The 20,895-nt window shown below is 37.1% G+C and overlaps 2 protein-coding genes across 6 annotated transcripts; one reads left to right on the forward strand and one right to left on the reverse strand.

The window, feature by feature from the left end:
* The first annotated feature begins 1,501 nt into the window (after positions 1–1,501).
* Positions 1,502–11,051, forward strand: lrp11 (low density lipoprotein receptor-related protein 11). 4 transcript variants are annotated; one of them, XM_038277543.1, is made up of 9 exons: positions 1,502–2,271; positions 4,290–4,447; positions 5,593–5,734; positions 5,820–5,945; positions 6,031–6,222; positions 10,133–10,303; positions 10,383–10,439; positions 10,550–10,639; positions 10,718–11,051. In XM_038277543.1, the coding sequence occupies exons 1-9, from the start codon at positions 1,716–1,718 to the stop codon at positions 10,870–10,872; spliced, it is 1,647 nt and encodes a 548-aa protein (XP_038133471.1). In that variant the 5' UTR covers positions 1,502–1,715; the 3' UTR covers positions 10,873–11,051. The 4 variants fall into 4 exon arrangements, with proteins under 4 accessions (XP_038133471.1, XP_038133473.1, XP_038133474.1 ...); XM_038277545.1 differs by having other exon boundaries at positions 10,136–10,303; XM_038277546.1 differs by having other exon boundaries at positions 6,031–6,198.
* Positions 11,052–13,163: 2,112 nt separating this feature from the next.
* On the reverse strand, positions 13,164–20,729 carry pcmt (protein-L-isoaspartate (D-aspartate) O-methyltransferase). 2 transcript variants are annotated; one of them, XR_005280051.1, is made up of 8 exons: positions 20,437–20,595; positions 17,511–17,615; positions 17,396–17,427; positions 17,172–17,276; positions 16,869–16,989; positions 15,056–15,141; positions 14,457–14,686; positions 13,164–14,005 (listed from the first exon to the last, which is right to left on the reverse strand). XR_005280051.1 is itself a non-coding variant. In XM_038277552.1 (8 exons), the coding sequence occupies exons 1-8, from the start codon at positions 20,615–20,617 to the stop codon at positions 13,993–13,995; spliced, it is 813 nt and encodes a 270-aa protein (XP_038133480.1). In that variant the 5' UTR covers positions 20,618–20,729; the 3' UTR covers positions 13,164–13,992. The 2 variants fall into 2 exon arrangements, 1 of the variants encoding a protein (XP_038133480.1); XM_038277552.1 differs by having other exon boundaries at positions 14,517–14,686; positions 20,437–20,729.
* Between the last annotated feature and the right edge of the window lie 166 nt (positions 20,730–20,895).

A 20,895-nucleotide genomic window follows, 5' to 3' on the forward strand; every position in this document is an offset into this window, starting at 1 on the left:
TCATTTAAGTCATGTATTTAAGCACATTGTACATTTATTTAACATTCCACTTATCAACAGAAGGTTAAATATATATATTGTCTGTTGACCAAAATCAAATTTCTAGTGGGCAATTTTCAGTTTGTATTATGTTATGGGCCCTAAAAGAAAACATGGAAAAACTTGGCAAATGATGCTGAAATAATATATGAATTTAAGACACAACAAACTGGAGTTTTAACTACACTTATCGGCAATATTGCATGTAATTATGGCTATTGATAGATCTGCTATGCATTTATAAAGACATTTTATACGTGATACATAGGTTATATTTATTTTGTAAACCATCAGATGAACATTTATTTGCTAGGTAGTTGCTCTAACTGGTGATCGCCATTTTTTCCCCCAAAACTTTATTGAAAAGTTGCACATTACAAAACATTGACAAAAAATATCACAAGATATAGGATGGCATCTCCAAAATAAGTGTTTGATGATGGAGTACAATTAGAATTAAGATATGACATACTATAGCTTAAATAAATAACAGAAGAGATTTAAACAACAACAACATAAATAAAAATAAATTTAAAAAAAAGGGAGGCATGATATATTACATTTCTCCAAATATTTCCCGAATTACGTTAACAGTGTGTATACATTTTTTATTGCTTATTCTTTGGGTATAATTGAAGTAATTTTTTTTTTATCATTTTCAAACACAGGGAAGAAAGGTCGACCTTTGGAATATTTGGTTTTGTGTATGTGGAATTTTGCAATTAGAATAACCAAGTTAACCAAGAGTTGCATTTTCCTATCATTATTAGTATAGTGTAAGATAATATCTTTGGCTTGTAATTTAATTGGTGTATTGGAGTTAGGGGTGATTACGGAAGAGGATTAGGGCCACTGGGGAAAAAAGTTAACTGATTTTTACATTTTATTTCAGTTTTATAAGGGAAAAAAGTCAGAATTCTGACTTTAATCTCAGAATTTTGGATCTTAATGTAGATGGGCACCATGAAGATCAGTAGATGGTCAGCTTCACTGACAAAGATGTGAGTTTTTTGGGAGGGCCAGTGACACATTGGTGGAAAATGACGGAATTAGGCAACTTTTACGTGCCTGAGGGATCCCCTCATTAATGGAGGAGCAGAAGGTCATTAAAACAAGAGAGGTAGTCTCTAAAATTAACATGGCTATGGCTTGATGCTAACATTTTTGTTAGCTGTCAGAATTCTGAGAAAAAAGTCAGAATTCTGAGATTAAAATCAGAATTCTTTAAAAAAAAAACTCAGAATTCTGAGATTAAAGTCAGAATTCTGAAAAAAAAAGTCAGAATTCTGAGATTAAAGTCAGAATTCTGACTTTTTTCCCATATTAAATTGAAATAAAATTAAAAAATCAGTTAACTTTCTCTTGTTTTTTCAGTGGCCCTAATTCTCTTCCGTAGGCGATCGCCATATTGGTTTATCAATTATCAGTGTGACGTCAGGGTTTATAGTCCCTCCCTTACCATGACAACGGCAGATTTTTTTTAGCATCGTTGGGAGACAGACGTTTACCTGCTTTGCTGTAGATGCAGAGGTCTTTTCTTATTTCGTTTGTTTTGTTTTTGTTTTTTTGTTTAAATCCCCCCAGCTGGTGTGTGTTTGATGTTGGCAGACCCCCTGCAGCTGATTGAGTCCCTCAGGAGGCAGAGGGAGCCGCTGTTTCACTGAGTGAACAACAACATGGCTCTGCCTCAGCATCCCCGGCTCCTGCTTCCCTGCCTTCTCCTCCTCTTTACCAGCCGCTTACACGCGCGGTCCTCGCAAATATCAGACCTGAAATCTAAAATATCCGGAGTGGAAGAGCTTTTGGAGGAATTCCGAAAGCAGCTCCAGCAGGACCAGGCTTACAGAGCGGCCGACGTAAGCGACTCCTGCGTGGGCGACTTCAGCGCCGCGGAGGAGCGCATCATCCGGACGCAGGCCTCCATCGAGCAGGGAGCCGCCTTCCTGTTGGCTCCGAAGTCGGTGTTCACCTGGAGGGACTGTCTGCACGCCTGCTGCTCTCTGCCTCACTGCACGGTGGCGGTGGTTCAGGAGGATCTGAGGCGGCCTGGAGAAAGCCTCAACTGTTACATGTTTAACTGTACCTATAGGAATAAAAACATCTGCTCCTTCGCAGCGCAGGAAGGCTTCACCACCTACAGCCGGACTGCCAACCAATCGCAGGGACGCCTGCCTGGTTCTCACAGTGAGGGCACCGGGAGGCCAGGGCACGCTCAGGGGGAGGAAACACAAGGTGGGAGCAAAACAGAAACAAATGACACTGAACTGTAATGTTATTCCTTTACTAAAACATCTGCATGAGGTTTCCATTATGATAAGTCGGCCAACATCTTAATATTAAATAGAGAAAGTATGTCAATTCAAATCAGAGAAGAAATAAAACAATAATAATAAACATGATAATTAGATTTTATATTACTTTGCAAAAACTAGACCTACTACTTAAAACTTTCTTAAAATAAGTTTATTTTTCCCTTAATTCAAGCAGGTGAATTTAAAAAATCTGTCAAAGGAATTAACATTTTTTCATTGTAAGAAGACAGTTAGATACAATGTTGTTATATATATATATATATATATATATATATATATATATATATATATATATATATATATATATATATATATATATATATATATATTTCAAACTTAAATCATCTTATTCTATTGACAAATTGTCTTACCCACTGGCTTAAATCAAGATAAAATACACTTCATTGAAGAAAAAACTTTTGTTTTTGTACAGGGACCATAACGGGCACTGGCCTCCTGTTGGCCCCCCTAAATCCATCTATGTTTAAAAGTATTCTGTTGTCAGAGCAATCTAGCCCGTGTTTAATGAGTCTGTATTTTAGTTTCTGATCTAGATCGTTTTAATCTCCAGTGGCAAAAGAAAAACTATTTTTTTATTTAAAATATATAATTAAAAATGAATTGAGTTTGAGAAAATCTGCTTTTATAGTAGAATGATCTAGTCCGGGCCTGAAGATACTAAATAAAGTAGTTTTTTAGCAGGACCACTAGAATGGTAATTTTTTTTTAAACTTATTTTTATAGAGAAGCTTATGAGTGAGGTAAAATTAACTCAAAGGTTTAACAAATCTTTAACTGAAGATTCTGATGCTGGAATCCAGGTTTGATCAGTATTGTTGTTATTTTTTTAAACTAGACCAAGTTAAAAATGGCAGAGAGAGAAACATGAAACAGAAATACTTTTCAGCACTCTTTTCAAAGCAGAAACTACATCGGGAAGTCAGCTTTAGCCTCATATGTTAGGTGTGGTGGAATACTAAAGAAACAATCATTAGTTTCTTTGCATTGATCTGTCAAATCAAGTATATTAAGGTTGAGGCCTGAAATTAGATTTAATCTAATACTCCAATACTCTGAATATGTTTGCAAATGTATAAACTTTAAGTTTTACTCAGCTCTAGTTTCAGTCTGGTCAATTAGTGGTGAAGTTTAAAGAATCATGGATGGTCTGTTTAAAAAAGAAATAAGGATATGTTTAGGAAATAGGAGAAAAAATAAAACTTTAATAGAAATTAAATTTAAAATTAATTTAAAAAATAGATGCCATTGTTTCATATAAAAATATATGGAATATATTTTTTCTGTAACATCTATTAAAAGCAATTCACAAAACATTACCGAAAATAAAATTTTAGCAAATGTTTGCACTTAAAAACATTTTTGTATTTAAGGATTAAAGGTTGTTTAGGGAGAAAAAATGGTAGCATTAAAGTGAAGACTTCTAAATATCATGATTTGCTTGTTTCCCTGATAAGGGAGCACGGCTGGATTAATGATTGTTTTGTAAAACGTGATCAGGATGTTGAGAGCAGGAGCAGCTGCTGTGTAGTTTTAGCTGTCACACCAGTGATAAAAGTAAATATAGAACAAGTTGTTTGTCTTATTTGAGCTCTATGGTTGCTGCATGATTATGTTTTAAAGTGGATCCATTTAGTTTTCAGCTTCCTAAAAATAAGACATGTTCACTGTTCTTTGGGGTGGATTTTTTAGCAAATGTAGTCAGAAAATTATCTTTTTTTCATAACTTAGAAGTTTTTATTTCACTGTATCACGATTAAATGAACTGCTTAGTTTTTTTATTTTAAAATATTCATGTTATGCTATGCTTCGTTGGTAGAAAATGATCTAAAATCAATGCTGAGTTAAAATAAATAAGCTCAAACTGGACATTAACAGTAAATGAAAGTTACAGGATTTAACAACTGATCAAATTTGCAGAGGTGGACGAGCCTCCTCGCTGCGACGCTGGACAGGACGTAGTGATCCAGCTGCCCACGGACTGGGCCATCCTGGACGGCAGGGATAGCGTGGACGACCACAGGATCACCGACTATGAGTGGACTCTCGTTAAAGGCGATACAGCCATAAATATGAAGGTTTGTTTTAAACTTTATTTCAACACAAAAACTACAAGGAAGTACAGAAGATTGTGAAATTCCTCCATTAACTATCCAAGCTACAAAAACAACTCTACATGTAAATTGTTTTTTGAAAAAGCAAACTTTTACAAATAAGTATACTTTTTGTTTTGATGATCCAGGTGGCTGTGAAGTTTTAGTAGAAATTGCTGTAGCATAGAGCTGCACTAAAAAAGGCTGGTGCACAGCTCCATTGATATGTGCTCACAGTCAGATGCTGCAAATATTTGAACTTCCACTGTGAATAGTCGCTCATTGTTGTCATGAACAAAGGTGAATAATATGCGTGTATTTTCACCGTTTGTAAACAGGTGGACCTGAATGAACTGCTCCATATTTGTACGCTTTATCAACAGATATTAGGGTTTGTTTTCTATCCCAGTGCTCAAAGAAAACCTGAATAACCAGAACCTTAGGAATGATTTCCTGCTCTTATAAATAGATTTTCTCTTTTAGAACAGTTCAGGTTTCTGTACATTTAATAGTAAGGATGAGAGGAAATGCTATAACCACATATTTAAAGTGGATAAAGTGGACATTTATGTAGAAAAACAGTAGAAGAAACACATTTCAGCTTTAATCGGATAATAGATTAGTATTTTTTCAATATGATATTGATTGATTGACTTTATTGATCTCACAGTGGATAAATTTACTCGTTACATCAGCTCAAAAAGTAAAGGGAAATAAGAAGGTGCCAAAGGAAGAAAAAGGTGCGTGGGATATATACAGTATACACACTGGATACATGTATGACAACTTTTTTTTTTTTTATAGTAGGGTTATTATACAGGGTTATTGCACAGGTTGTTTACAATGGTATTTATATAGATGGATTTATATATATATAGATATTGCACTAGCTGTCAAATAGAGAAACAGTTGTTGCACAGGTTAATTGCACATTATACATTGCACAACTTGTTGCCCTTGTAGTGTCGCATTGTAGAGTCTGGTTGCAGCATGGATGAATGACCTGTGGAAGCTCCCACATACAGTATAGCAGGATGTCACTAAAAGAATCAGGTTGATTTAATCTAAAAAAAATAGAATTTCATGTCAGATCTGTTGTGGCTGCCATGTTTTATTTATGCACACTGCAGGTGACCCATCCAGGCCTGCTGAAGGTCAGTGGTCTCCAGGAGGGAGTCTATACATTCCAGGTGACAGTTACAGACACGGCGGGACAGAAGAGCTCAGACAACGTCTCTGTCACTGTGCTGGCACCAAAACACCAGGCAGAAGGTGAGAGCTTCACCAAAACTGTTCGCACCTTTGCTTCTGGGTTTTTTAAAGTTGGTTATGTAGTTATTCAATTCTGTGTTCCCAGTCTGCACCGGTGACTGCTCCAACTACCAGTTCAAATGTGACGATGGCTGCTGCATTGACATCTCCTACGCCTGCGATGGGAGACAGCACTGTCCGGACCGCTCTGATGAGGACTTCTGCACAAACTGTACCAATTCTTACTATGTAAAATACAAAAATATATACATCTACAATTCAATGATGAAAGCTCATCAGTGTACTTTGTTTTTTAGTTGATGGTGGCCGGAAGTCAGTGACCCACCCTGCAGATCGTCCCATCCCTCAGAGGCCTGTTGCACAGACAGAGCAGGGAGAGGATACCCCCATGATTCCAGATGGGTCCAGAAGAACAGTTGTATCAGCAGTGGACAGAAGCAAGATTGCTTATCCTCAGAGCCTGGGTGAGCAGGCTTCTGTTGATCATGGTAGGAAGGTGTTCCAACTCAAAATGCTTTGTAGTAGAGCTTGATTCATATATAGTCGCAATTGGCACTGAGAGGGGTGGTTGGGAATCCGATCAATATGCATGTAAACAGTTTTAAGGATCAAGTTATTCTGAATGACACTAGCTGATTTGTATGTTTACTCTACATCTGTGTGACGCATTTCACAGCAGCTGGATGCTATAATATTCCAACCAGCATGTTCAGTGTGATCACATGTTTTATTCAAATTACTTATAATTAGTTTTTGTTTTTCACTTGCCAATTCATTTAAATCCAGTTGTGACACTTTGTACATGTAAACGTAGATTATATAAAGAGTATTCAGGCGTTTATCTTGCTTCAGTTTATCCTGGGTAAACGGTTTGCTAAACAATACATTTTTTCTGAGTCCTTAGTGTCTTTCCTTTTTGTAAAGCAGCATGTGTATGGACATAAGAGCAGATGGAGCCTGCAGGCAGCCACTGAGTCATGGCAGTGAGCATTAAATGCTGGCAGAGCCAAAGAAGCACTCTGCATTCCCTGGAAAAGCAGCTCTTAGCTTGCATCCCCTCTGAGTGCAGGAACAAAGCTCCTCTGTATCTGATGCCATCTGATCCCTGAATTAGACTGAGACTGGCCAAAAGGCCACCTTTACCCATCGCTGTTAAACAGACTTTAAAGGAATAGTACACCCAAAACATGATTAGCCTTCATTTTCTACTCACCCCCATGCTGAACAACACTCTGGAGTACTTTTTTGATATCTCAAATGCATCTGGAGATCTGGGAGGCTTCTTGCTGTCTGCTGACATTCAAATAATGGAGGTCTATGGTGCCCGAGGCAGAAAGGTCCATAAAAGTCCACAAAAAACATGTCAATATTCCTCCATACTGCTCGTCCAATGTATTCCAAGTGTCCTGAGTGGGTAGCATCCAGAATTTACTCGAAACGAAGTCATTTAGAATGTTTTTAGAGCCTAAACAGTAGTGTATAGGATTTCCTGAAAGCGCGCACATGCGCGCTCACGACGCTACGGAAGCCGGCAGACCAAACCAGCGCATTCAGCTCGGCAAAGAACTCATGCTCTTCCTCAACACTGAAGTCCTCAGACATTTTTCTTTCGTTGTTTCTTTCTTTGCACAGGTAAACAGCACATTTCTTCTTCTACGCTTGCATTATTGGCGGAGCAGATGCTGAATGCGCACTTTCATCTGGTTTGGTCTGCCGGCTTCCGTAGCGTCGTGAGCGCGCATGTGCGCGCTTTCAGGAAATCCTATACACTACTGTTTATGCTCTAAAAACATTCTAAATGACTTCGTTTCGAGTAAATTCTGGATGCTACCCACTCAGGACACTTGGAATACATTGGACGAGCAGTATGGAGGAATATTGACACGTTTTTTGTGGACTTTTATGGACCTTTCTGTCTCGGGCGCCATAGACCTCCATTATTTGAATGTCAGCAGACAGCAAGAAGCCTCCCAGATCTCCAGATGCATTTGAGATATCAAAAAAGTACTCCAGAGTGTTGTTCAGCATGGGGGTGAGTAGAAAATGAAGGCTAATCATGTTTTGGGTGTACTATTCCTTTAAGCACTACACCATATACACTAAATGTGTTCTTCCGGATTGCTGGGAATAACACTTCAAAAATGATTGTTAAAAGATGTCAATATTAGTCACTTGTTTTTTTTTTCTGTGTGTGTACAAAAGTGTACAAAAAAGATCAAATGCTCTCATGTTACTAATCGGTTTGACCATTACCTGGTTCAAAACCTTAATCCCCTATAAAAGCAGCCATTCTCCTGCTCTTTGTCAGTTAGCTCTAATTTATATTGGAGGAAAATAAAATAACTCAGTCATAATATATTAGTAACTGAGTAAACATAAATCCAAGGATAAATATGGATTACTATACATACAATATACAATTGATATCCATTCAAAAGCTGTTTTTATTTTTCTTTAAATTATTCAAATGTAATGTAAATCCCTATATTGTCCCACAATGTGGATTTCACTCTCTGCATTTGTCCTATACCCTTGCGGAGCAGTGGGCTGCCATTGTGTGGTGCCCGGGGAGCAGTGTGAGGTTACAGGTTTTGCTCAGGAACCCAGAGTGCAGGCTGTGGGAATCAAAACGGGTACTTGCAACCTTCTCAGAGCACAAGCGCACTGCTCTAACCCACTAGGCCAACCTCTGTATGTTTCCAACGTAACAAGTCATAATAGCTAAGTATGTGGTAACATTTATTGAGCCACTAAACTTTATTTGCCGAAAAAACTAAAAATCTGTCAAGTTTGTTGTGTACTTTCTTTACCCCACTGGAAAAAATCTAAATAAGTAATTTTTTCTTAAAATAAGTGAATTTGTTCTTGAATTAAGGAGGTAAAAGAGACATTTTGCCAATGGAACAAGACAATTTAAACTTAAAATAGGAAAACACAATTGCATTGTCTTATTTCAAGCGCCTTTTATCTAAATATCAAATTTTAAGAGTAAAAATACTCATTCCATTGGCAAATCATCTCTTTTACCTACTCAAATTAAGGGTAAATATACTTAATTTAAGAACCTTTTATTTATTTGTAGGTCGTTTTTCCACTGAGCATACCACCAGCCCCCCTCAGAATCAACTTATTAGTGAATAGAGGCCATGTTCTTACACCTTTCTTTTTAATCCACCATTAAAATGGAAACAGACAGACAGAACAGAGAGAGCAGCAATCAGAGGAGCAGACAAAGGGTCTTGTGCACTGCACACATGTTGGCTTTTATTGACTCTTTAGAGGAAGCCATTATAAGAAATACACTATGTGCAGCAGAAAACCAACACAGTACCTGACCCAGAACACATCATTATAACCATCAAACATTGTATTGGAAGCAGTTTTCTGTGGGGTATTTTTAACAGAATGGTTGGGCACCTGATCGGATGATAGATAACAGAAGAAGAACTTTTAGGGGCCGTAACAGATTTGAGACTGGGTCAAAGATTTAACAGAAGTACTGGTTTCAAGTCCTACTTTAAGTCCAGACATAAGTTCATGTAAAATGTGCATCAGCACTTCGAGGTCAAGTTGTTTGGAGAACAAAGATCAGCACAAATTTTAGTCTCGGGCTCCTCTCAAATCACACATATTGTAGCTCCTACCTGCTAGCTCCTCTATCCCTTCACCTTTTGCAGGGCAAACAGTAAGAACTCTATCCAGGGTGGAAGGGGAGCTGCAGACTGCTGTGCTAAACCCCGACAGGCATTAACCTTACAGACTTTATCACACGACGGACACACACATACATGATACCTGTCAAACTGGGACTACAGCCTTCTAAAAAAAGAACTACAAAAAGTTAATTAAATGTAGCTGATGGCTAAATCTCTCCATTTGAAAACCCCCAACATAAGGTGTGCACATTAGAACGTGTCGCCCAGATTACAAATGAAGAAATAAAGTTTTGTTTGAACTGTAATGTTCCGTCATACAAAGGATTGTGGGAATCTGTATTGCTCCTATACGGCAGATAGGAACGTCAGGAAGTTCTTATGCTAAATGAGCTATCGATAGGATGCATCCTGCTTCCTTTTTTTACTTCCTTTCTTACTGCAAGCACCTCTGCTATGGATTGGGATTCAGAGCCTTGATGTGCAAAATTGGCAGGGGGTTATTCCAAAGAACAGCTGGGACTGAAGTGAAAGCTGGTTTCTTATTGCGAGTTCAGGAGTGAATACATTTTATATTTAATTCAAACATACTTTACAAATTACAATGTAATTTAAATCTGATTTCTACATCTTCCAGCTTTTTTTTGTTTTGTTTTTGTCATATTACGATAAAATAAGAGTTTAAAAGGTGTGAATACTTTTGCAAAATGATATTTCAATTGTATAATAAGTGTATCTGTTCCGGCAGATCCATGTGCTGCAGCTCCAGTCGTTGGGCCCTGCAAAGGCACCTTCCCTCGTTGGTACTTCGACCAAAAGGTGGGAGAATGCAAACACTTTCTGTATGGGGGTTGCCAGGGTAACTATAACAACTTCCTCCAGGAGTCTGACTGTGTCGGCGAATGCTTACAGAAAAGTAAGAGGATGTTTTAGGATCGTGTTTTGATTAGAAAAAGCTAAAGCTTTAATCATTTTTTTACGTTATTGTCTTTTAGGCTCAGCCTTCATGCCAACAAATGCAACTCCTTCTGTCACCAAGCAGACTGAGACAGGTAAATCCATGTATTAAATATGACCTGCTTTACATATCAGAATTACAGAGTTTAATAGCGGCAGTTTCTTATATATGTATGTATTTATATTTATATTTTTTTTTCTTAAGTTGCTGCTACAATCTCACAAAGCCAAGGAAATAGTGACTTGATCTCTAAACCATTTCCAGTTAAAGGAGGACACCTAGGCCCAGAGTCCGGTTAGCCATATTTTCTGTGCTAATATTTTGTAGTTTGAATTCTGCTCTTTGGGTAAAAAAAATTTTTTTTCCCTCCAGGTGCAATTCTACCGCTGGTGCTTGGCATCCTCATCACCACTCTGCTGCTTCTCATGATCGGCTGTCGCCTTAGACTCGTTCGTCATAAGCTAAAGAAAGCACGGCCCCTCACCACAGAGGAGTCTGATTACCTCATCAACGGCATGTATCTGTAGCTGAAGAAGCTGGGCAGAGATGTAAGAGTTTGCAACTTGTCTTACTTTCAGCCCTACATCTCAAATCAGAACATCTGTACGCTATGCTGCCCTGAAAGCAACACCCGCACACTGAACCCGTCTGACTAACACTGTAATGCTGCTCCCTTTGGAATCATTAAAACGTATTCAAGCTTCAATAAGTGCATTCATGTTGTGTAAAAAAACTTATTATAAACCAATGAAGATTTATATTTTGTCATTGTATAAATGCTCAGTTAAACCCCCCATGTATGGCTATTCCTCCGTGGGCAAAAAATATATTTAGATTGCTCATAATAAATCAGCATTTGTGTAATTTCAAAGTAAATGCATTGGTTTGAATATGAATTTTACTAATTTGAACCTGAATTAAATAAATTTGCATGTATTTCTTCTCTTAAAGCCATTAAGCAATCAAAGACAGATTCACTGATCAGGTTAAAGGTGTTTTAACGCATTTCAAGCTGAAGCAGTGGAGTTTTTACATTAAATTGGTAAAAGCAATATCAAATGACCATGTATAAGAAGCAGCATTTTTATTTTGATTACTTTTTAGCTAAACTATCTAAACAAGCATAATGTGCCACGGTTGTAATGCCATTTTATTTGTCCCCATATATTGAGTGAAGCCTCTGACGATAAGAAATGTAAATCTGTAATGGATTACTTTTTTTCTTAGAGGACCTAAATGTCTGACACAGTAAAAGACTGAATGTTCAAACTGAAATTGAATTATTGCAAAGAAAGAGAAAATGTACAAAATCAATCATTAATTCAAAAATAGCTGTTTAAAAAATTGTCTAAAGTATAAGCCATTAAATTCAGTTTCAAACCTATGATTTTACTTTCAAATTACATATAGATTCATTCTGAGTATTTCAAATCTGGCATAATTTTGCCCAAATTCTTTTTGCAAGTTTTTCACAAAATGGCAATTTTTTTTTTTAATCACTGGGTGTCACTAATGTGACATATTTGTGCTACATTTGTTACCCCAGTTAGCTTGACTGATGCATACTGGAGTGCCTGGTAACCACGGTTATAATTAGCAAATTCTGTTTCAATTATGTCCTGTAAATTCCTTTATCCATCTGTCTTTAAAGCATGTTTTGTCTTTAGTGTAAAGATATAAGCCATCATTGACTCTTAGTTCAGTTTAATAGAAAAAAATAAATAAAAGTGTTTTAAGGGAATAATAATAGTGTGGTTATTGATCCTTACTGCTGAAAGGAGGAAAATGTTTTAATGTATTCTTTTATTATTTTATATCCATCCCTCGTCTAAGTCACCGGGCGAAAGCCAGAGTCAATTTAGAGTAACCCAATCAATGAAAATGTCGTGTTTGGACTGCAGGAGGAAATACTGGGAATCTTCCAACCTCCCTACAAGAAGACCTCAGACTGGAACATCCCAAAACTTCTGAGGTGCTTAAACCCTGGTGCATGAAACCATATAATCACATACAAAATTTACTTGACATTTTGCTCAGAGCTGATCACTAAAATATTAATACCTTTTCATTTAGGACTGTGGATTGTGCAGGTGCATTAAATTAATTATATCTTCAAAAAGGTTGAATTATATCTGTAATCCAGGTACATTTGTTAATCATGTAATACCTTAAGTTTGGTTTAGCCGAAAATCAGAGGATTGAATGAAGGAATTTAAAAAAAACAAACACAATCTTTATACAAGTTAATTTTTATGTTGCTTGAAAGCTAAGGAAAATCTTAACAAGTGCCAAGAACAAAAACAATAACTTTATTTTATGAAATCTAAATTCACGTCCCTTTTCCATGACCTGTCCCAGTCCACTTAGACCTTTTTGTTACCTTCTCGGGAGCAGGTCTCATTAAGGAACAGATGCTGTGTAATGATTGGCTGAGCGCATCCTGAAGTCATACAGCTAAAATAACTTTGAATTTTTGGATTTGCTGAGGAGCTTCTGTATCTCACAAGACTTACATTCATCACAAGAAAATCAAGATCTCACAAAGATTTCGGTTTTGCAAAACTAAGACACTTACGATTCTGCAAAAACTCAAAAGGATTTAATGTTATCCTGGCAAAATTACACTAGTTGAAGCATCCATTTTTTTCAGGATCTTGAATTTTTGTTTTACTTGGGATCTCCCAAAATGAACTTAGAATTTTTGCTAATTTAAACCTAAAAACTTAATAACATTTTTGTGATAAAGTCACATTTTCTCAATTTTCTCTGCAAAGTAGCGGTTTGCAAGGACAGAAAAAAGCTACAACAAACAAAATAGAAGCGACTCTTTATTTTCATATGCCATTTCAGATACTGTGAAATCCAAATACCGGTCAGTCGATCAGATCCACCCAAACCGAATGTGCTTATTTAACTGTTATTTTGTCATCAGAAAAACAGTCATTTGCTTTGTATCGATGTTTATTTTGGCAAAGCAGCGACTCTCCCAATGTAGCCTGTACACGTTGGAAAGGGGAAACCAGCGGCAGCAAACAACACATCACCAGGTGGAAAGCGCAGCCCTGTACCTTCATGCATTTTGGTGAGATCGGTGCCCAGCTGTTTTTTCTTGTTATTTTAAAGTATATCCAGTGTGTTGTGTGTTTAATTTGTGCAGAAATGTTCTGCACATCAACCTTTTAGCCATGATGCTGTATGTGTTTAAGTATTTTAATACTGCTGGCAAAGGGGGGGGAGCTTATATTCTTGCAGAAAACCCTACAGTTAGATGACACACACACTCACACACACAAGCTGTAGCTAGGTGAATTATCTAAAAGTGTTGGGTATTTTTATTTCATGTTCTGCTTGTACATCCAGCTTTGACCCCGCTGAAATGTCATGTAAAAATAATAATAAAAAAAATGTTTAACTGCATTTTAAATGGGGCAAAACATGGAAGAAAATATCACCCAGCTGAAAAAAAAAACCCTTTTGAATATTTCTGCATGAAGCTTCAAGCAGTCTCTTCTTGCAGCCCTTCACAGCTGTCATCAGTGTTATTCTCAAAGTCCCTCATTTGACTCAAACAAAAATTAGCATGTTTTATAATGCTTGAAACAAAATTCAGGGCCTGTCAGGTGTCATCCGAGTATTCCGTCTTTTATTCAGAGTTCATCCCTGTTGGAAAAAAAAGAAAAAAAAAAAAAGAGTAAATGTTAGAAAAGAGACGTGAGAGAAGACATCAACCTGTCATGCAAATAGTGAAGAACCGCATGCAAAATGTCATGCTAAAAGTCAAACAGTAGCCGGTTTGTGTTCACGTCTCTCAGGGAAAACTAAGCAGAATGTTTGTGTTTTTATGTGTGGTAGGCACCAAAATCGACTGAATCATCATGCTTTTTGAAACCCAGCATGTTAAGCACAGCTTCAAATAACATTTTGGTTCCTAAAAGATCAAACCGGATTAGAGGGTGGTTTTAATGACTTCATTTTTAATTAGGTGTTAAAGAAAAATGTAAACGGAAACGTGCAGCTAGTTGGTATGGTATGGAAGAAGCAAAAAATGTCAACAAGCAGCAAAATGCAGCCTCTTGTGCTCCATTGCTTGCTCCAAGCCAAACCATTTCACCTTTGCCAACTGTGAGAAGAAGAGAGAGAGGGAGGAGGAGGAGAAGGAAGTCACTTCCACCTGGACCACTGCTTGTCTTTGTCTGTTAAAGGCACATAAATCACCCCCATCAAGGGCTTCATTTTGGTGCTGCCATCCTCCAGCTTGTCATATTGCTCCAGCATTTGGTTCCCTCCAGCCGGACCGACTGGGAGAATCAGACGGCCGCCCGGCTTCAACTGGTCCAAAAGCTGTACATGGAAAACATGTTAACGCCGAGGTTATTCTAAAAGAAGAGAGGAAAAGTACTCATGCATTTTGAAATTTCATGTTATACAAAATACAGTATGCTTTGGACTTTAAGGGCGTTTCAGTTTATATTTCCTACCATGAGGTAAAAAATTCTGACAAACAGAAAATAACATGAACTTAGCATTTAACCTCCAAAAAACAAAACAAAATTATTCTTTAATAATAAGTATCTATTAATTTATAATAAAGTAAGACTGCTTTTGAATAAAAACAAAACAAATCAATATATTTTAAACTGGGTTTCACTGGTTTGGAATAAAACGAACGGCCGATGTTAAGCAGAATAAAGAGTCCTCAGAATGACTCACAGCTTGGGGGACATTGGCAGCTGCTGCACCAACATGGATGGCGTCATACGGTGCTTCCTCTGGGTGCCCCATTCTCCCATCGCCCACTGAAAGACACACAGCAGGGTATCACTGACAGGCTACCAGACTCTGCACAACACTGATGGACCCAAATAACAGATTTACCCAATGAAAATGTATTTGTCATTAGCAAAAAATATGGTTCATTATCAGCTAGTAATCAAAACATTAAAAGAAAAAGCATTGTATAAATTGGCAGAAATGTGCAAGCTGAACTCCTGAAGTAATCATATTTTAAAAGTGAATTTATTCACAAAACAATTAAAAAAAAAATGCACTCTTTGATTCCGCTACAACTATCCTGTCAAGAAGTCTTCTTGTTGTAGCCTGTAGGTACAGAAACATTGTTTGCATAGAGCTTTAATGAGGAAATAAAGTTTTTTTCTTACCATATTTAAGGTATATATTATATCTTTTATATATTTTAATTGGTCTTATTATTATTAAAGTATATTTCTATATCAGGTAGGGGTGTAACGGTTCACAAAATCCACGGTTCGGTTCAGTTCACGGTTTCGTGGTCACGGTTTTTGGTTCGGTTCGGTATATGTTGATTATTAGCCTGACATGTTGGTCGTGTTGCTGTTAGCATAAACAAAACGTGTTGCACAATGCTTGCACACATTGACTTTTTTATTATTATGGCCACGTTCTTTATACATAAATGTAATTATAGAGGCTCCAAACTATGCATTATAGCTTTTAAGCACGAACTTAAACAATATATTGACACCATACAATTATCAGAAAATAAGAAAGCAATCATAACTCGAGAAGCCTTTGTCCTTTTTAATATTATTTAGAGCGCCGTTTCCAACTAGCGTTAACTTTTGTTTAATAGATGTACAATCTTAATTTTTTTTTTTCTTGTCTTTCTTCCTTCTTGTTTCTTGTTTTGCACAAAATGAGGTCATTTGTTTGACTGGTAAAAATGTGAATTTACACTTGTTGAAAATGTCTGTAAATAATGGTTATTGTGAATACCTATAGTGCAATATGGTTGCTCTGTATTGTTCTTTGCAGAAACAAAGTTGTATAAAAAAAAAAGAAATCATTCCTTACAGGAAATAAAAAAATAAAATAAAATAAAATAAAAAAAATGCTTGCACACTGTTGCACTTTTATCCACAACTTTCTTTCCGCCGTCATGGTAGGTCACTCTAAATGCAAAGTGGTCCCATACATCAGACCTATAAAGTGCTGCTGGCGCGTCTTCCAACTCCTGTTCTTTCCCACTCGCCATACACACACAGTTCTCCACAACAACTGATTTTTTTCTGCTACACCCGGCTACCCTGCTTCGCTTCTTCTTCTTCTTGTTTACTACTGGTGGTTGGCTTTGGTCGCAGTACCGCCACCTTCTGCTCTGGAGTGTAAACGCTTCGCCTATGAGAGAAAGGCGCAGCGCATGAACCGAACACAACACACGTGAATCAAACCGAACGGTTCGGACAGTTTTCATAAACCGTTCCATCCCTAATATCAGGTATAAACCATTTCTGCTGGAATTTGAACAAACAATCGAAAAAAAGATGTCTAACCACCAAATTCTAACGGGTAGGTTGAAGCTGCACTTTCAACTTCCAGTAGAGGTGGTAAAAATACTCACCTGCTTAATCATTTAGTGATGCAGACGGCCTATTGAGCAAATTCCTTCTCAATAAGTAAAGAAAGCACTTGTTTTTAAAGATGCAGAAGCAGTTGAAGCAGCTTATAGTCATTCAGTGTCAATGTTTAATCAAGAACATCTTACCTATTAGCTTGACTCGGCCTGAAGTTATCAAGCTGGGGTCATCTTTCTTCACATTGTTTACAGAATCATCTACCAGCTCTTTGATATGATCAATTCCTATAACTTTCCCTTTTGGGCCTACCTGGAGAAGACAAAACAAGGTGGCATTCAGTTCCAACAGAAACCCCAAACTATTGAACGATTTCTTCTGATTTTCTACAGTTATTGGTTCGTATATCATTTAGGTTCTGGATAGATTTGTGTGCTACATCAGGGGAAAAAAAAAAAAAACATATGTGTTTACCCGGCATGTGTGTGGCTCACCATTCGTGCAAAGCAAACGGAGAGGATTCCGCTGCCTGAGCCGACATCCAGAGCTTTGGCTCCCTCATACAGCTGATCGTGTAGAAGCTCTAGTGCATAGGCATGCTGGAAGGATTGCCCCAAAAAAAAAGAAAAAAGAAAAACGTAATTTAAGAGAGAATTGCATCCAACACTGGCTGACAAGACGCCAAGTTCCAGGATGTAGAAACATTTACAGTTCATACCATATGTGGGGCGCTGATGGTAGCTTGATAGCCTTTTTAAAAAAGAAGCATATGTTACTTAGTTCGTCCTTTAGATCTTAAGACTGTAGGAGATAAATGATGACAGAGGACGTACCTATTGACTGTGGCGAGTCCATGTATGGATTACACCTAGAGTAATGTGCTCGGTCTGTGGACAGCATGACTTCATACACCTTGTCGGATTTAATAATGCCGTTTTCTGAAGACGAGAAAGAGGTTGTGTCACTGCATATGACCGTAGATGCATGGGCAAAGAAGCATTACATAATCCTGCAGCGAAAATAAAAATCAGTAGTCAAACAAAGAGACATTATCCACTTTAGAGAAAAAAAATCCTCACAAAAATGGGACTCCATTTATAGTAGCATACATTGCCTTTAACAAAGCTGAGCATAAACCTCAACACAGTTTGTCATCATAGGCATTTTTCTTTTACTTAAAAGCCATGGTTACTGATTAGAATTTGTGATTTGATATTATTGAATCACTGAAGAGATTTATTGTGCATTTTCAAAATGAACAATTGAAAAGGATCACTTGTTCCTGCAGCATCTTGTGCCAAAAGCGGGTAAAAGCCAACAGCCCGTGAATCATTACTCAATTTATTCATCTCAAATAAAAAGCACACCTAAAGACATGAATAAAAAATATTTTACAATTTTTAGGTTATGCATAATTTGCTATAGTAAATGGACCTAATAGAACAAAACACTTTGAAAACATTCATTCCAGCTTGGACTGACCTGGGAACACAGAGAAAAGGGAAACGGCCGTAAATTAGTATGCACTCTACGAGTGACCTGTTTTAAAGCACCTTATGCTAATTCTGGGTTCAATTTCCCCCATTTGTGTCTAAATGGGTCAGTGGCAGCTACGATGGATGCAGAAATAAGCAAACATATAGGAGAAAAAAAAAACGTTACACAGCCTCATTTGAATGAAACACTAGAAATCTTTAACAGATGAAAGAATGTTTTTTTCTCTAAAGCTTTAAGGGGATTCTTTCTGCATTTCCTATTGTTAAACATTAGATTATAGTATCGACACCAATCAGCTATGTTAAGCTGCTTTAAAGTCAAAATTCAAGCTACTGTAAATTTCAGACAGACAGACGATCACATTAATCGCTTCTCTTCCTTTCAAATCTTGCAGCTATTGGCAAACAGCATGAAGCCTGCAATGATATACTGGACTGACTGGAATATAAATAGACCTGGTTACATACTTAATAGTGAAAGTAGATTTGCAAACCCAAGTCTGAGTATATCCTAATGCTATCTGCAATATGCATGTAGAAAAACCATGTCAGGGTTTTATCAGTTTGTGACAGATTCAAATGACATTAATTAGGATGGACTTAGTACAACATTGGTCTATAAAGGTGCCACACTTAGGGCATTTTACTTTTATTGCAGCTGACAAGAAGTACTGTGAAAACGAATGGACTTGAGCTTGAATGTTTTCTTTGAACGTCGTCTATTTTACAATGGTAAAGATAATGAAAGCAAGCCTAAAAAAATACAATTGTCAACTAGAAAAGTTTGTTCTCTTACTTTTGTATCAGAAAAGTTTTTGAGCCACTTAATGTAAAGAATAAAAAGAACCAGAAGACTTGGTTTGGGATGTATATTACAGTATTTTTGAGCAAAGTCCAACAGGGGATATTACCTATGTAAATGTTTGACACAAAAAATGCTCCCAGTGTTTACGGTCAGGGAAATTTCAGAAAGGGACCAACGCCACAAGATGTTTCCCCTGCTGTATGGAGCAGAGTACATGAAGTGCTGCCTGACCCATATCTGTTGTTGCATACTGCAAAATAAATACAGTTATCACCCTTTGATCACTTAATTATTGTAACTATTTCCTGTCAAACAAAAGTATAGACATTAAAGTTATGACAAAAGGAAACTGAATTGTTCATCCAACATTTAATTACAAGTCAAATAGAACTTTTAATGACATTATTGTAGTGTTCAATTATATATGCACAAAGAATAAAATCATCTAATTTTATATATATATTACATATATATTACATGTGCCTTTCTAAACCAATATAATGTATAAATTCTTCCAGGAATTGGAAAATTATCTTTATGTTTATTTCTTGAAATAACTATGAAGATTAACTTGAAAAATATATGTTCTAACCATAAAAATTAAATATTCTAAAGCAAGAACTATTGTTGTATGTTTGAGTAAGAAAGGGTCAGCATTTGAATTTTTTCACAACTTTCACTCTAAACTGATGAATATACATTTTCCCACAATTTCAGGGTTTAATTTCTACAGCTATTTCTAGCTGATGATGCTTACCTTTTGAGCAGAACAGCTTTAATTAGGTCAATTCTTTATGTATATTTGATGGTGAAATTGCTACAATGAAGACACGTTTTTGTGCTCCAGGCAGAGCTTTATTTAAAATATATATATATATATATATATATATATATATATATATATATATATATATATAAAACTAATAACACCTTCATTGAAGATGTAAGAAACTGATGAGACTTTGTCTATGTTAAGTGCTAACCAACTGTCCGCTAAAGACAAATCAAGCTACATTTCCTTAACTCCTGCACCAGAATCTAGTTTGATATTTTCAGCTGCTACTGTCATTCACATAGATGTGCAGCCAAAGATACAGACTCATGAGGGTGGGCAGGGCAACACAATGCCAAATGACGCACATACAGCTAACAGGCTAAGCTAACGTTGCAAAAAACAGTTGCAGTTTGACATTACTTGAAAACGTAAAAGTTTTATTTTTTTGTTACTTTGGTTTTTTTTTAATCTTTGGTTTAATATATATGCATCTGTTCCACGCGTGAATGTGGAGTGCAAAAAAGGGGTGGGGAGACGCTAGGTCAACAAACAGCTTAGCAACCAGCTAGTTTAGCTAGCATGATCCCCATGCTAACCCGCTAGTCTCCAAAGTGCACCGATTTACGGCGACGAGTCGAGAAGGAGGTAACGATGCTAAAGCTCCAACATGCACTCAGACTTACTGCGGAGATTGTTAACGAGCTCTGCATGGCTGGCTCCTCCGGATTTCCACGCCATTATTAAGCAGACTTTGCGGAGTAAGTAGACAGCAGCTGTAAGTGCCGCGCCTGCGCCAACGGTTTTACCGATAAAGCTGACAACCTCCAAAGGAGACGGTGGAGTAGCGGATACGTCACCGGACATCAAAATGGCTTTTAGCGCCTTTTCAGAGACACAAGCGAATCGAAATGGGAGTCATTTTAGTTTATGATTAATTTATGTGGATATGCATCAAACGCAATGTTGGCTGAGAGACATTAAAGCCACATTGCTCCTCCACAGTCCGATTTACAGCAGTAATGTAATGGTATGACCACTAGATGGCGTAAAGCAATAATTTGCAGTAACCGGGGGGGAAAAAATATCCCGATTCACACTCTATTCCAGTAGATGGCGGTAATGAACATCAATAATACGTCGCT

The sequence above is a fragment of the Cyprinodon tularosa genome, unplaced genomic scaffold (assembly GCF_016077235.1).
Source record: "Cyprinodon tularosa strain WSP-4 unplaced genomic scaffold, ASM1607723v1 ctg132, whole genome shotgun sequence".
NCBI classification, from domain to species: Eukaryota; Metazoa; Chordata; class Actinopteri; order Cyprinodontiformes; family Cyprinodontidae; genus Cyprinodon; species Cyprinodon tularosa.